This window comes from Phragmites australis, chromosome 1 (assembly GCF_958298935.1).
Source record: "Phragmites australis chromosome 1, lpPhrAust1.1, whole genome shotgun sequence".
Taxonomy (NCBI): Eukaryota; Viridiplantae; Streptophyta; class Magnoliopsida; order Poales; family Poaceae; genus Phragmites; species Phragmites australis.
In genome coordinates, this window is record NC_084921.1 from 40,834,041 (window position 1) to 40,849,446 (window position 15,406).

Sequence of the window (15,406 nt, forward strand, 5' to 3'; positions counted from 1 at the left end):
CAATCTACGATTAGAAACCAATTCTGGCCTGCTAAAAATGCAGCAGGACGCATTTCAAAAAAAAATTGCAGTAGGGCGCACTGCAAGTCTGGAATACAAGTGTGCCTTGAAACACCCTGGCCCAAAATTGTGCCCATCCCAGATTTGCACGCCCGACAAGTAAGGTTACACCTGAATGAAAAGAAGAGAGTCAAGAGGCCATGGATTTTTCCTCCAACCTTGCCGAATGCCGAGTGCTTCAACTCTGAACGAATTCGTCGTTCAGTGTACAAAGTGCAGGTACGATGAACACACATGCAGACATGCTTGGCTTCATGCACACGAGGCTCCTGATTAGTGGTTACTGTGTTATCATGCTAAACTGGTCCAGGTCTCTGCTCTTCCTCACATATCAGCCGGCCTGCAAGGTGCTCGGCAGAATGCCGCGCAGGACTGGGTGCAAGGCTGGAGGCAGAAGTGGTTCAAGAGCAGGCGCACCATCTGCTCGACAGAATGCGTGGGAGGAACAAGGCACGCCAGGTGAATTTTCAGCGCATCCTCTTTGGCATTTCAGTACCGGTCAAAGGATTGAAATGGCCATACACAAGCGCGCAGATATTTACAGCCCGGCAAAAATATTCACAAGCATGACTGAATGTATCCTTTACATGGCAGTTTTACTGTTTTGCGAAATGAAAAGATTCAAATTTATCTTTTTTGCAAATAGGGGAGGCTAGAGTCTGGGATGATCAATGACGAAGTAGTAACCCAACGCCACAGGAACCGCGACCATCATGCCGACAATTATCCTGACAGATGACATTGATCTCAGTTAGTTCGTCCACCATGCATAGCTTCTTCTTAACAGATCAGCATAGGATTAAGATGTACTCACGCAGTGCTCAGAATCTCTGCATGCACATTATACTCCTTCGCAAACACAAATGGCACTATTCCTTGTGGTAGAGCTGCCTGTGAAGCATCTTGAGAGGTCAAGCATCATGTTTATTTTGACTTCCACACGGTTATGAGGAATGTTAGCATGTACGAAACAATGAAAGAACTAGAACGTACCTGTATGATGGCCACCTTCAGCAAAGTTCCACGCATTCCAATAGCATAGGAAGAGATCACCATCAGGACTGGTCCTAGGAAGAACCTGATGCCTAGTGATAGTAGCATCTTTTTGGCTCCACAGGCTATTATTTTAGTTTGTAGAGCAGTGAAAAGTCCTACAATAGAAATAATTAGAAGGTATAGTTACGTAACTGGTTTATGCGAAGTTTATCTACATATCCACTTTTAGGTTTGATGTTGTAATACACACCTAGGCTGAACATTGCCATTCCTAGCCCTCCATCTGAAAGTATTCTTATGGAATTGCTGACAATCAATGGTAACTGTATTCGCCACCTGCAGAACATGTTATGCAGTTGCGTAAGATAACTTTCTGCATTTCAGACTACAAACATAACTCAATTCGTAAACTCTTGTCCATACCTGAAGCTGATCAGTGCCCAGATTAGGCCGATTAGGCTTGCATACATGTTGGGATTCATCACTAGCTTCCTACCGACCACCAACAGAAATCGAAAAGCACTATAACATCTTACGGATACTCTTTTTGCTTGGCCCTGTTCATATCTTTGCTGCGTGGGTCCTGGAGTACCTGATTCTGCTTCACCTTTGAAACATGACATGGGATAAGAACTGTTCAACTAATTTTGTAGTAATAAGTTAGAACCTCAGAAGAGAAGTTGACATGGGATAATATTTTTTTGTAACTATACCCTGCTAACGCCTGTTTTTTAAAGTTCTTCTATATCAATCAAATAGGCAGCTCTCCTGCCAGTTTTTGTTTAAAAAAAATCGAAGGACAGCTTCATGTGTTGCATCGTATTATGGTTTGCAGGTACAGAGAGGACCGATGCAACTAGAACAGTATTTCACTTAACTGGTAAACGTTTATTTCTACATGAGACAGATATTACTAGCTATGTGCTCTTTGCTTAGTTATAGTACCTTTGGAACAACACAGTCGTCTGGCAGAAGTTTCATAAGATTGGGCCATATGATCATCCTAGAATTTTTATTTATTCAAATGACTCTTGAAATTTGGTTGGCTACTCTGCTTCCTTCCTTTGAAATACTAAGATATATTTCTCACAGAAGAAAAAAAAGAAATGATAAAATCTATAACATCTGCAGTGCAATGTGGAGTATAATTTGTTTAATTTTGCACTATATGGATAGTAACACAAAAAAGGAGAAAATGGAAGGATTAAAGTAGAGACATGGGAACTGAAATTTAAAAGCATGTATTCGCCAAAACATGAATAAAAACGTAAATGTTTTTTAAGTAATTCACGCTGTTGAGCAGAAGCAAATTCAAATACCAATCTTCAAAATTGCAGTGAGTTCAGGTTCTTACCAGTAGTTTCAGATAATGTTGTGGTAGCCATTCCTCTGGCAGCCCGAAACTCAAACAGAAACAACAGAAGTGTGTACCAAATTAGGCTCTGTAGGGCAACTATCTGGCTTAGCAGCTTCACAGCTTCATCTCCATACATTCCTTTCAGCAATGGTATACCGACAATCAGTGTATTGGGCAGTGTTGATAAAGAAAAACCTGTAATCAGCCAATCAAACTTCTCCACGCAACATGCTTTAGAGATGGCTGCAAACCCCAGCAAGGCAAGAGACTTCTGTAGGATATCTGAGAATATGAGCTTGAGGTTCATGTCGTAAGGGTTGTTTGTAGAGAGGACCTGGAAAGAGAGCAAAGGGATGGAAAACTTTGCCACAAACTTGTTGATCCCAGAGCACTGCTCTGGGGTGAATAACTTCCACCATTGTATGGATAGGTAGGCCACTATCATAGCTACATACAAGGGCACTGTTTCTTCAAGAACATGGTAGATGGTTATCGAAGAGATCATAATGGAAGGACCTGAAGAACACTCCAAATGTCCTGCCCAGTTTGGGTTTGTAAGGTTTTTTAGAGCACTGTAGCTGTCTTATGTAGACATAGACAGAAGCCAGGTATTGTGCAAACTTTTCCATGCATGTTTTAGATTTAGCAGAGCCTTTGAAATTGTCCAAATTGCCCATACTGCATTAAAGCCAGTTGCATTCCTAGCTCTTTCTTATTAATTGGACTGGACAACTGAACCTCGTTGTGTGCAGGACTCCTCTTTGAGTGAACAATGACAACCAATTAATCATATTCATATGGAGAGATAAGAAAAGTAAAATGATTGCTTGGACCAAATATCTTTCCGCACCCTGATTCATCTTTTTCAACCTGATAAAGTCCCATGGTGCTTTGTTTATCCGCTTAACTATAATAATAGTGAAAGTGCAATACAAAATATTTACTAAGTGTATGACCTTTTGATATCTTACCTTTATCTTGTTGACCGATTGAACCTCTACATTTGGTCACGTTAATGACTCAAACAAGAATCAGACATATATCTCATGAACTTTTTAATTTTTCTAGTGATCTAGAGCTAGATCTGCGGAAAAGGGACTGTTCTGTTTTGCTGTTTTTTTAGGGCAAAGAAACTGTTCTTTGGTGACATTTTCATGACATTATCCGTCTCATTGTCGGTCTGAACTCGGATATCATTGTCAAAGATGTCTCAAATGAAGTGTGAAATCAAGCCGTGTCTAATGGGCCGTGTTTCTCTTCTACAACCATTTGTTTTGATATGTTATTAGTATTAGACATAGGAACGGAGGTAGGCTCAGTTGGTTGAGGGTGTAGGTGTACGCCTAGACCATTCAAATTTGAGTCATCTATTTCTTCATAATATAAAGGCACCTACTTCCTCCTAGGTTGGTCTATTTTTTTTAGTATGAGACATTAGGCAACATGTTAAGCAGTAAAATGACTAAGGCATGTGCCCCAACAGTTTAAAGCAGAATAACATTTCCTTCCTCTCCTCTTTTTGTTCATGGTCAGAGGAATTAGACTTTGTAAAAAGAAATTGGGTGGCAATTCCAGCAAATGATACAGAAGCTTTGGCATAGCTTGTCGGGTTGATATTTCACTGATAATCAGCGAAATGTTTCTAGCAGCATGGTGGTCCACACTTGGCCATAAGCAGAACTGACTTCAATTTATTTTTTTAATGATATTTTCTAGTTATCTGCTCATTCGTTTCCAGACTGTTTGATCTGCACTGTTTACACCCCAGTGGCCAACGGCTATATTCTGCTAGTAATTATGTAACACCCTGGTTCTTCCAATAATTAATACCGCATTGCCAATCCACAATGAGTTACATTATCCTAATAATTATTGGCTCAAAATACGGCCCTTTTAGGTTATCTCTTTTGGATGAAGCGAGGATGAGAGCCCAAGAAAGGTGCTATGCTTGTGTTTGTGTCTTGTATGGGGGTATACTTCATGTGAATTTCAGGCCAAAGGTTGTTAAGAGGGTATGCGAGCGTTAATCCTCGCTGCAAGGGCTGCGCAGCATGATCGTGTGCGGAGGAGCGGTTCTGGTTAGCGAGGTTGTCTGCCTTTTAGGAGATGAACGTAACACCACAAGGTCTAAGAGCGATTCTGAGCACAAATTACCTAGTTTTTTACTTGCATTGATTTTGCATATGGACTCTTGACATCCCATTCGTACAGTCCTGAATCAGCTGCATTTGTCAATCAAAGCGCTGTGCTGAGCGCATTTCATTTGTCCATTTCTTGAAAGTATACTATCTAATACATCAGCATGTGTTTTTGTCCTTTCAGGTTTGATGTCATTTTCTCAGGAAAAGAAAAATTGCTCAGGTTCCTGCAATGCACCATCCTTACAAAGCAGATGAGTAGAAGGCAAGAATAAAGAAGTTAATTGTGGAGGAAGCAACGAAGAGATGTTTGGTACATGCAGTGGTGAAGCTTGAGCCGAAATGACTCAGGTGTCACTTCATTATACATCTAACAATAACACAAATTCATATCAATGATATGAGCAGTTTGCTAATAAAGTTTTTCTTCATCCTGGTGCCAATGCACCACCCTAGATCAACATAGTTTCGGCCCTGCGTACATGTACAGTTCATCGCATTTGTCTTGTTTCTCCAATTGTGGGAAAAGGCTGGAATGAGTGCTTCGGTGAAACTTGCTTTGAGACCATGGCATTTTTGCCACAAATGGCAGCGCGACGGAGCTAGCAGGGGGGTAGGGGGAGCCATGGCCCCCTAATGCTTTATGTACACCATTATGTACACATGTATTTGCTATGGAAATAAGATAGTAAGTTAATATTTGCACCCTTTACATTGAAATGTGTTACCAGTTGGCCTCTTCTAGCTCCGTCCCTGGGCAACGGTGCATCTTCTTTGCCAAAGGCCTTCGGCTTACTGCTTCTCTTTATGCTCTTCACCAGGCTGTCCTCTTTTCATCTTTGCCACAGTCCACACCTCATGTTATCTTCTGTTTGCATGGATCAAACTCAAACCTTCAGCTCAGATGCTCGTTAAAGAGTCCTATCGAAAAAGATGACATAAAAAAGGAGACAAATTAGTTTGTTTAAAAATATTCGGAGGCTAATCTTTGAGGACCCGTGATAAAAAAAAAATGCAGTTTTCTATGATGCAGTTGTTCTCTGAATTCTGATGTTATGATGTGTTTTGGATGATAACATAGCATGTTTACTGTACTTGTGTGTGCTATGCTGCTTGGGCTAGTGTGTACTACAGTGTTTCTGTTCGGTTCAGAGAGATGCACTTCAAGTGAGTTAACCCGACAAGGAAACAACTTTATCGGACTTATGTCAGTGTTGTTTTCCCGGAGATGTAGTTGGCAGCTCTTGTAAGTTTGCAGGTAACCATTCCGAATTTAGGTATGTTTGATACAATTTTAGCTTCGAGATACATACTAAATTTAGAGTTTAAATAAAGTGGTTTAAACTTTAATTTTAGTTTAAAATAAAAATTAGATGATTTAACTAAATACTCTTAATCTATCATAGCTTCGGATTTAAGATTTTTTAAAACTAAATTTGATCTGCTCTAAAAAATATTAGATCTAAAATTATATCAGATGGGACCTTAGTCTTGCAGAGAGCCTGCGATTCAGAGAGCATCTACTTTGGCCTTCCACACCATCTTGCTTTTCTTTGCATGCCTGTAAACTTTCTCTTTTTTCCCTGAAACCACGGTACGTCTGTAAACTTGTCCCTTCCGGGAGGTTTTGTACACACAACAAAAAAAAGGAACAATCTACAGGCTAAAGCGTGCCGCAGTTTACAATGTGAAATGGACACGCTAGCCCTGCAGAGCCTTGTCTGGTAATGCGCCGGATTCCACTGTTCTTTCATCAGTGAAACACAGGGATATTCATGCACCTGACGAGCCCGTTTGCGACATCTCTGAAACAGTGAAATCACCGTAGCACCGTCAGTGCATGAGCACATCATCGAAGCTAGGAGCCGTGGCGACAGACACGGATATTTGTGAAGAAGCAAGTTGAACGCACCTGAGCACCAGATACATCACATCTGTTTCAAGGCTGACGGGGCATCAAGACATCTGCTGCAACTCTACACGCTGTCGATGACATGGCTGGTGCCACCCCATTCGAGGTCGACAGCGCTCAATGGCTGCACACACTGGTACCGCGCGCAAGATTTACAATATCCTTTGACCCTAAAAATCGGTCCCAGCTGTAACTGAAAATTTATAGCTATCGTGAAAATAGTTCAAAATTTGATGAGAATTTGTTCAAAATTCACTTGATTAAATTTGAAAAATTAGAATTTTTTTTGATCAAATCGACATTCGGTAACCGATCGAATTGCACTGATAACCAAGCGAATTCATCGATTTATCGATCTGTTTTTCTGCATTGACCGTATTTCTCAATAACTGTTCGATTTTTTCGATTTATCGAATAGTTTTCTCACATTTTAGTGAAGTTTAACAAAAAAATAAAAAATAGCTCAATCTTATAAAATAAATAATTAATTCATATGAGCTTCAAATCAAGTGAAACAAAATTTATTGGTTTCCTTATAAAATGATCTGCATGATAAAAGTATTTATATTTATAAAAAAAAGTTGAATATTTTCTGTGAGAAAATTTATTTCTTAAACCTAGTTAAATACATAGTTAACTTTTTGCTAATCAAAAAATCATGAAATTAAATTTGTTATTCTTCTTACATGATTTTATGTCTTTTAAAAATGCATAAACTCATAAAATAATGTAAATGTATTACAACTAGATTAATTCATAACTAACTCATCACATCTCCAAAATTAGTGAAATCACTTTTATTAGTTTACTTATACTATGTATTATGTGTGAAAAATAATGGTAGACATGATAAAATTAATTACAGTGATGTTTCTTAACATATTCACTTTATACTTGTGAACTGTAAAAATTATAGAGAAATTAATAAAACTCTAAATAAAGTGAAATCAATTTTAAAGATCCTCTTAAAATACGCTCTACATAAGAAAATATGTGTTTGCATGTTAAATTTTTCCTTAACATGAATTAATAAATGAATTGTATATTTCATTTTTTTAAACTTCCTCCATTATTTTTGAAAAAAATCACATTCTTATAATTGTCTTTAGTTTTTTAGAATTTTTTATTTTTTAAATTTTTTGAATTTAAATTTAAAATCTGTTCGTATTATAAAATCGGTACTACCAATAAGTTCGGTAACCGTGATAATTGGCCGATAACCGTGGCATTTTTTTGAACCCTCTGACCTCGCGTCACACCGGACACTCCCACGGTGCACAGCTCGAGTCGCCTCGAACCGAAGCGCATAACTGGTCGGGTAAAGCCGACTTGCCCGGTAGGCCGGTACTCGCGGGCAAATCGCGCCCCAGAACACGAGGAGCCCCGTGGGCGGCAACACGACGCAGGTGCCGATGATCGCGCAGCGGCTGTCCTTGACCACCACGCAGCGCCAGGAGAACACACCAGCTGACCAGCACGGTGCGCCGATCGAGCAGACGCCTGAATGCCCGCTCCGCGTCCACCGGCGCCAGTAGCAGAAACGGGCATGGCGAGCGAGCAGTAAGCAGCGACAGCCACGCCCGCGCGGCCAGAAAACGCTTCGGATTCACTCGGCATGGCAGCCCATTCCCGTCGGCTCTGACCCCGAAAACGAACGAGACCCAAGACCCAACTCGATGCCGCCGTCTTCCTTGCCTCCTTCTCGCCCGCCCACCTCTCCTACGCGCGCCTTATCCTCCCGCAGCGCCCCGCCACGCTGCACGTCTACAGCGCCCGCACCTCGCATTCACCGCCATTAGGGACCTTCGGCTTCCGCCCGACCACTACTCCCTTACTTCCCTCGTCTGCTCTGCCACAGTTGCAATACCCGGCATATTAGGTGGCGTTTAGATAGCTGGTGGGTTTGGGTTAAAGAAATCGGATGGGATATGATGGGGTAGGTTTGGGTTAGAGTTATGAAGTTTTAATCCCTTGTCATGTTTGATTACTTGATTTGGGATATGCCTTTTCCAACAGAAGATTACAAAACACTACCATCATGCAACTTGCTTTAATACTTCTCTATCACCCAAAATCAAATAGCAATAATAGGCAGTAGCTCCAAAATCCATATCGATCATGTATTAGCAGGCTAAGGCGACTTTGTAGTGCTCCTACGTAGGACCGGAGCGGTGGATATGGAGTGTGAGCAGCATTGAGGCAGCGACGAGCATAGTTAAGGCATGACAGAAGGCTACCAAAATCCAAAATGCAGTAGCAATCTCGATCATCCAGGGCTCCAGATCGAAGATTGGATGCAACCTATTGATCTAGAAAGCTTGAGCATGCCACCGCGAAAGGATAGTTTGGGCAGGGAGCTACTGCGAGAAGTGGATGTCGCGGGAGGCATGGGCAACTGCTGCAGGAGACAAGTGAGGTGCAGCCATGGCGAAGAGTGTTAACTATGATCAATGAGTGCCTGACGCAAGTCGGCGAAGAGCTCATTTCCCGGTCGAAACCCACCCCCTTCGGTGGGTTTGAACCGGTGGGAAATAAGGTCATCTTATCCTATTCTCAAACCCTCTACATTTCCTATTCGGTTCAACCAAACACGGGAAAAGACAACCTCCCTCCTCATTTCCTATTCCCATGAGTTATAACCCATAAACCAAATGTCACCTTAGTGTTTCTAGTTTCGGGTTGTGTGATCTAAGTGTTCTGGTTTGGCAGAATTAGTCATATCTTAATTGTTTAAATAGGTTATGATCAGTTTATATAAACCTTCGTGTTTCAAACATAACACACTTAAGTTAACTTTTTTGTATAAAATGATAACGAAAGGGTAAAAAGAGTACTATAGACATTAGTCCTAAAAGAGGAGGATAATACCCAATCCATGAGTGTTTTTGGTACCCACACAAACAAAATTTGGAGGTGAAGTGTTGCAAGGATGCACTCCACCGGGGGCACGCAATGGACCTACACGTGCAGAGCGGTGTCATCTCCTTGTACGCCGTACTCGGGGATGTCGCCGCCACATTCGCGGAGATTGGCAAGCCTGAACGTGGTGTGTGTTACGGCGATGGTGGGGGCGCTGAGCCTGTTCAACAAAATGCGTGTTGTCGTCAGTGTCGGGGAGGCTACGCTTGTGTCTGTGATCACTGCCTATGCGCATATGGGTGCATTGGAACATGGCAAGTGCGTGCATTGGTATGTGCGTAGCCATGGGATGCGGGTGTCGTGTCGGTCACATTGGGCATTGCCTTGGTGGATATGTATTCCAAGTGCGGTTCAGTGGCGACCGCCATGGAGGTGTTTGAGAGCATGGGCAAAAGGAATGTGTACACTTGGATCAGTGCATTTAGTGGCCTTGCGATGAATGGCATGGGGATATAATGTGTCGAGCTATTCAAGCGCATGGAGGTTGCAGGGATCCAACCATGGCATGCTTCGACTCGATGAAGGAAAAGCATGGAGTTGATCCTTGGCTTGAACAACTACGGCTGCATGGTTGATCTGTATGGTCGATCAAGGCGTTTAGACGATGCCATCAATTTCATCAACACCATGCATGTGGAGCCACCACACGAAGGTGTTGGGGGGGGGGGGGGAGCACTGCTCAACACATATCGGATTAACAATAATTTTAAGTTGGATAAATATGCGATGGACAAGCTTACGGCGGTCGAGTCCGAAAATGATGTGGCTCATGTCCTGTTGTCTAACATCTATGTGGAATCCCAGAATTGGAAGGGCGTTAGAAGGATTCGCAGCATGATGAAGGCCAAGGGAGTGAAGAAGCTGCTTGGGTGGAGTGCCATGGAGGCTGATGGCTAGGTACATGAGTTTTACGTTGGAGGCAAGTCACACCCAAGGTACAAGGAGATCGAGATGATGTTTGCAGAGATGAGCCAGAGTCTGAGACTACAAGGGTACGCTGCAAACACAAACGAGGTGTTGTTTGACATCGAGGAAGAGGAGAAAGAGGGTGTGATCTCCTTGCATAGTGAGAAGCTGGCGCTTTCCTTTGGCCTGATCGCGTTGCCAGAAAGCTTGGAAATTAGGATCTTGAAGAACCTGACAGTACGCAGGGACTGCCATGATTATACCAAGTTGATATCTAAGGTCATCAACAGGGAGATCATTATGAGAGATAGGAATAGGTTTCACTATTTAAAAGGATTTTTTTTTCTTGAATACGCAGTAGAGCTGCGCCTCTTTGTATTAAGATGGAGAGAACAGTATAACAAGTTCAGGGGTTACACCATGACGACCTAGCAAAAGGTCCCAAAAAACAAAACCGTTCCTGGCTATATTACACGAAAGGAAACAACTAAAGCTCGTAAACCCAGTGCCGGTTAGAAGACCGAGCCAAAACTACACAAATGGACCATGAGGATGAAAAGGTGCATGGCCCCGGCGTCACACCATCGGTTGTCATCCTCCTAAATGAGGGCTACCAACGAGTCGCAAGAGATGCGGCGGTTGTTGAAGATAATATCATTGCGGGATAACCAAATTCTCTAGCTAGTTAGAAGTATTAGGGAATCCAATCCTCTGCGGAATTCTTCGCCACATGTGGACGAAGATCAAGCCACCAATCAAGGAGAGCGGTCTCCGCTTGGGGGGAAAAACTCCCAACATGTGCCACCATGCCTCCCTCGCCACAAAGCAGTGCAGGAGTAGGTGGTCGGTTGTCTCCGGAAGTTGAGAGCAATGCGAGCAAGAATCGTCCTATTGCAAGCCATGTCATCGCCTCCGAGAAGCTATCCAAAGTCTACCAAGGATCCCCAGCCAACTGAAGAACTTAACCTTCCTAGGGACCCAAGCTTTCAATACCACCTTAGCTCCGCCAAACCGCACACTTCCTTGGAACATCAGTTGGTAAGCTGATCTAGCGGAGTACTGCCTCGAAAAAGTCTATTTCCAAATAATTCGATCATCCCCATAGCTCAGGCTGATAGAGTCGAGGTGGCCCCAGAGCTGTAAGTATTGACTGATCACCACTAGGGACAAATGCCCAGTAATTTCCCTGATCCATCTTCGGTCGCGCAAGGCCTCATAAATTGTTCTGCACTTAGCGGCTGGTCTAGCGACACAACTAAAAAGTTCAGGAGCCAGTGGAAGGATAGAACGACCGTCAATCCATGCATCGCTCCAGGAAAAGGTGGACTTCCCATTTGCAACCTCAAAGATGGTAGAAGCATCGAAGAGTGCCACCATCACCCGCTCATGTTCCAGTGGTAGAGCAGCCCAAGGCTTGGCGGGATCGCACCGCCGCCACCAGAGCCACCGAAGGCGCAACGCCGGGCCAACCAGCCTTAGGTCCTAGATACTGAGCCCCCCGTACTTCAGCGGCCTACACACTTTAATCCAGGCGATGGAGGTGCGACCACAGGACAGGGTTTTGCCTCTAGCCCAACGGAAGGCCTTTCGAATCTTATCAGTCTCTTTGATCACCCATGGTAGAGTTGTAATTGAAATGAGAGTGTGCAGCGGGGTAGTGGATAACACCGATCTGACCGAAGTGGATCGGCAAGGCTTGGAGATCAATTTGGCATGCCAAGTAGGAAGCTTAATTGCCACCATGTCTACCATCGGCTGCGAGTGGCCCTTACGCAACCGGTCGACTGTTAGCGGAACACCCATATACCGAATGGGAAAAAATGACAAACTGCATAGGACGATCACACAAATGAGGTTGATCTCTTCATTGGCGCGATTGATGGGGACCGTCGTGCATTTGTCGAGGTTTGTCTTGAGGCCAGTTGCCTCCCCGAAGAAATGGAGGATGACAAGATGTGCATGGATGTTATCCGATGTAGGCGACAAGAAGAGTACAGTGTCGTCCGTGTAGAGTGAGCAGCGGTGCCTGATAGAGCTTTGCCCCGCAAAATTAACAACGCATGCGACGCCTGCCTTGTGTAAAATGTGAGCAAGGGTATCCATAACCAACACAAAGAGGAAGGGCGAGAGAGAGTCTCCTTGACGCAAACCTCTAGCATGGCCAAGAACCGATCCGAAAATAGAGTTTAGAAGGATACTAGTTGATGAGGATCCCAGGATGCCCTCAATCATGTTGCACCAACGGGGATCAAAGCCCCAGGCCCGCAGAACCTCAAAGAGGAAAGCCCAACTAACCGAATCAAACACCTTAGAGATGTCCAACTTAAACAAGATCTTTGGCCGCTTGGATTTCTTCAGCGGACACGCAGTGGAGTGCACCATCTTGTAGTTGTCATGTATGGATTGCCCGGCTATAAAAGTGTTCTGATTGTTAGAGATCATAGAATCCAGCTTAGGAGCCAACCGAAGAGCCAGAGCCTTGGTGATAAGCTTGCCAATGCTATATCTAATCGGGTGGCAATCAGACGCCGAGCAGGCCGACTCCTTCTTAGGAAGCAAGGTGATGAGAGCATTATTGAGTTGATTAAGATCCCTTTTGTCGCCTAAACCGAACGTGTTGATGGCAAGAGATACATGTCTTTATGATTGGCCACACAACACGGTAGAAATCTACCGTAAACCCATCTGACCCAGAGGCCTTATTGGAGGGTAGTCCCTTGATGACCTCCAGAACCTCGTCTTCGCTGAATGGGGCATCAAGCATCCGCAAGTCCTGTGGCGAGATGCCAATCCCCATCAAGTCAATGGAGCACTGTCCGGATTGGGTGACACCAAGTATGGAATCGAAGTGAAGATATTTTTTTTCAAGGATGGATCGTGCTCTTGTAGAGATTACTGGCGATTTTTTTTCTGTTTGATATTCGTTTCCATTCACATTTATAGATAACGAAATTGATGCATCAGAATACCGCACCAAACTTCTCAGGTTCATCTGCTTAAGTATAACAGCATCTTAAGGCTGTATAAGAATCACGAAAATTCGACAATCTGTGACAACTTCAGATAAAAGACGATCTATCTGGCTCTATGCCCTAGCGTTTTTTTTTTGGGTCTCCTTGCAAAATGCAGACTGAGTTTTGAGCTAGTGAGAAATCCTGACAGAATGCTTAGGTTGCAATAACCTAGGGTATGGATTACCACGAAATAGAGAATATAATATATTTCATCTACATAAGGATTGGACGCGCTCCTGCACTGCAGAGATCAGTTGGATCCCGATACCTGCAACTCTGTAAGAATAGTATGATTTGATACTATAGACATTGAAGTGTATCAACGCACGAATGAGAAATTTTAGCAGTAGTTTGATCAGTTGGAGAAACATCAAGAAAACACAACGGAACATTGCCTCGTAAAATAATGCTCCGACATGAGGTTACCAGCAGCTAAGGAATTCTAGGACAGCCTTCAAAAAAACAACCAGGACAACTAAATAGCAAGGAACAGAAACATATGTACTGTTTTGGACTCTGTTCTTATTCACGAAAACTTGATACAAATGGAAGAACAAACAGAAGATGTAACATTGTGTACATGTAAAACGCAAGGTCAAATCAAGTGCTCTTTAAGATGCATTCGTTCTCCATGGACAAAAAAACATCTACATTTACTGGCAGGATTCTCATATACTAATGACAAAATGAAAAGAGAAGTCAAAACCACAGCGTGCTAGCCATCAACACTGTAACCTGAGAAAACTTTAGAACGGGTTATGCTAAAATTCAGGAACTCAGAGCTAGACTTGATTTCCGTATCCAGATACAAATTTGTGAGGTTCTTATTCACGGCTACAGCACAGCACATGACATGCTTACAAATACAAACATTAAAGAAGCTTTTAATAGAAAAATATGCGTCATGATTCACGAATAATGTCTTGACTCCTGGCTAATCTTGAAGTGAAGTGTATGAGTTTTGTAATAGCAACTAAGAATATCTTGAACAACTAACTATGAGTAGATATTTTAATTTTTCCAAAAGCATTGAGTTTTGATTTGTAACAGAGATGGAGTAACAGCTCCACAAAACCACTGATAACTATACTGATAATTTAGCACAGAACTTTATATCACACTTCCATAGCATTCTTGTAACGAATTTGTCGTTGTTCATCAGCCTATAAGTTGCACTTATTACAATTCACTAAAATTCTCGAGAGTAAAATTGAGTTTTGACATCAACTGTTTGTGTCTCTGCTTTGCAGTATACTCAACGAATTCCCTGTTATCCCAAAATGAAGGTACCTCACGACGACCAGCCAAACTTCTTCATGACATCCTTGGTTCTCTTCCGGAGTCTCATGAACACGATGATCATGCAAGCCAGCACCCACGGTGGGAAGTTCACTGTGCCAAGCCTGGACGCCTGAAGCCACTCCGGCATCTTAGCCTCCTTCAATAATACGGCAGCTACCACAGTCATTGCTGCGACGCTAATCATCACCTTCGTGATGGGTTTCAGCAAAGAATCCTAAGCCATAAAAAAGACAAATGCATCAAATAAGACTTCCTAATTCTAACCTTCTAGACAATAAGGTAAGCTAAGCAATTGCTAGATCAAGGAGAAAGTAAAGCGAGGATAAATTTATGTGCGGTGGCGTTGAGGGGTGCTATTTCTAAGAATACCTTGGGCTCGCCGTCGAGGAAGATGGTGGAACCGGGGGCGTAGGTGAGGAGGGATCGACCGTTGCGGGGATGGAAGCGGATGGCGACGCCGCGGGTGCGGGCGGCGGGGTCGAAGGCGAAGACGGACTTGAGGCCGTGCTGCTCCAGGATGTCGCCCACCTCCAGCTGGTCCTGCGTCCACCCGCCCAGCTGCGACCGGAACACGGCCACCGGCCCGCGGCCCCGTCGGAACAGCTGCACCTCCACCTCCGGCGCGGCAGCCGCCCCCGATCCGGGCTTCCCGTCCGGCGCAGGGGCCGGAGCTGGAGACTCCTCCTGGATGGCGTCATCGCTGGCCTCCGCTGCGGCTGCCGGGGCCGGCGCCGGCGCCGCGGCTTTGTCAGCTACCGGCTCCATCGGTTTGTTGGATCGGGTTCAGGGGGGCGGAGGAATC

General features: G+C 43.7%; 3 protein-coding genes and 1 pseudogene across 5 annotated transcripts; 2 read left to right on the top strand and 2 right to left on the bottom strand.

Annotated features, from left to right (window-relative positions):
* Nucleotides 1-106: 106 nt before the first annotated feature.
* On the top strand, nucleotides 107-5,370 carry LOC133919280 (uncharacterized). 3 transcript variants are annotated; one of them, XR_009909912.1, is made up of 5 exons: nucleotides 107-279; nucleotides 371-519; nucleotides 1,892-1,936; nucleotides 4,736-4,902; nucleotides 5,008-5,370. XR_009909912.1 is itself a non-coding variant. In XM_062363636.1 (4 exons), exons 1-4 carry the CDS (start codon nucleotides 176-178, stop codon nucleotides 4,807-4,809), a joined length of 372 nt encoding a protein of 123 aa, XP_062219620.1. In that variant the 5' UTR covers nucleotides 107-175; the 3' UTR covers nucleotides 4,810-5,370. The 3 variants fall into 3 exon arrangements, 2 of the variants coding, with proteins under 2 accessions (XP_062219620.1, XP_062219631.1); XM_062363636.1 differs by having other exon boundaries at nucleotides 4,736-5,370; XM_062363647.1 differs by lacking the exon at nucleotides 1,892-1,936 and having other exon boundaries at nucleotides 4,736-5,370.
* On the bottom strand, nucleotides 611-2,958 carry LOC133919294 (probable auxin efflux carrier component 8). Its single transcript, XM_062363660.1, has 6 exons — nucleotides 2,411-2,958; nucleotides 1,480-1,663; nucleotides 1,307-1,392; nucleotides 1,054-1,211; nucleotides 875-951; nucleotides 611-788 (listed from the first exon to the last, which is right to left on the bottom strand). The coding sequence occupies exons 1-6, from the start codon at nucleotides 2,916-2,918 to the stop codon at nucleotides 713-715; spliced, it is 1,089 nt and encodes a 362-aa protein (XP_062219644.1). The 5' UTR covers nucleotides 2,919-2,958; the 3' UTR covers nucleotides 611-712.
* A 2,505-nt stretch (nucleotides 5,371-7,875) lies between the features above and the next one.
* Nucleotides 7,876-14,586, top strand: LOC133884864 (putative pentatricopeptide repeat-containing protein At5g40405; annotated as a pseudogene).
* Nucleotides 14,361-15,369, bottom strand: LOC133919312 (uncharacterized). The gene is made up of 2 exons (XM_062363678.1): nucleotides 14,974-15,369; nucleotides 14,361-14,818 (listed from the first exon to the last, which is right to left on the bottom strand). Exons 1-2 carry the CDS (start codon nucleotides 15,367-15,369, stop codon nucleotides 14,594-14,596), a joined length of 621 nt encoding a protein of 206 aa, XP_062219662.1. The 3' UTR covers nucleotides 14,361-14,593.
* Nucleotides 15,370-15,406: the final 37 nt, after the last annotated feature.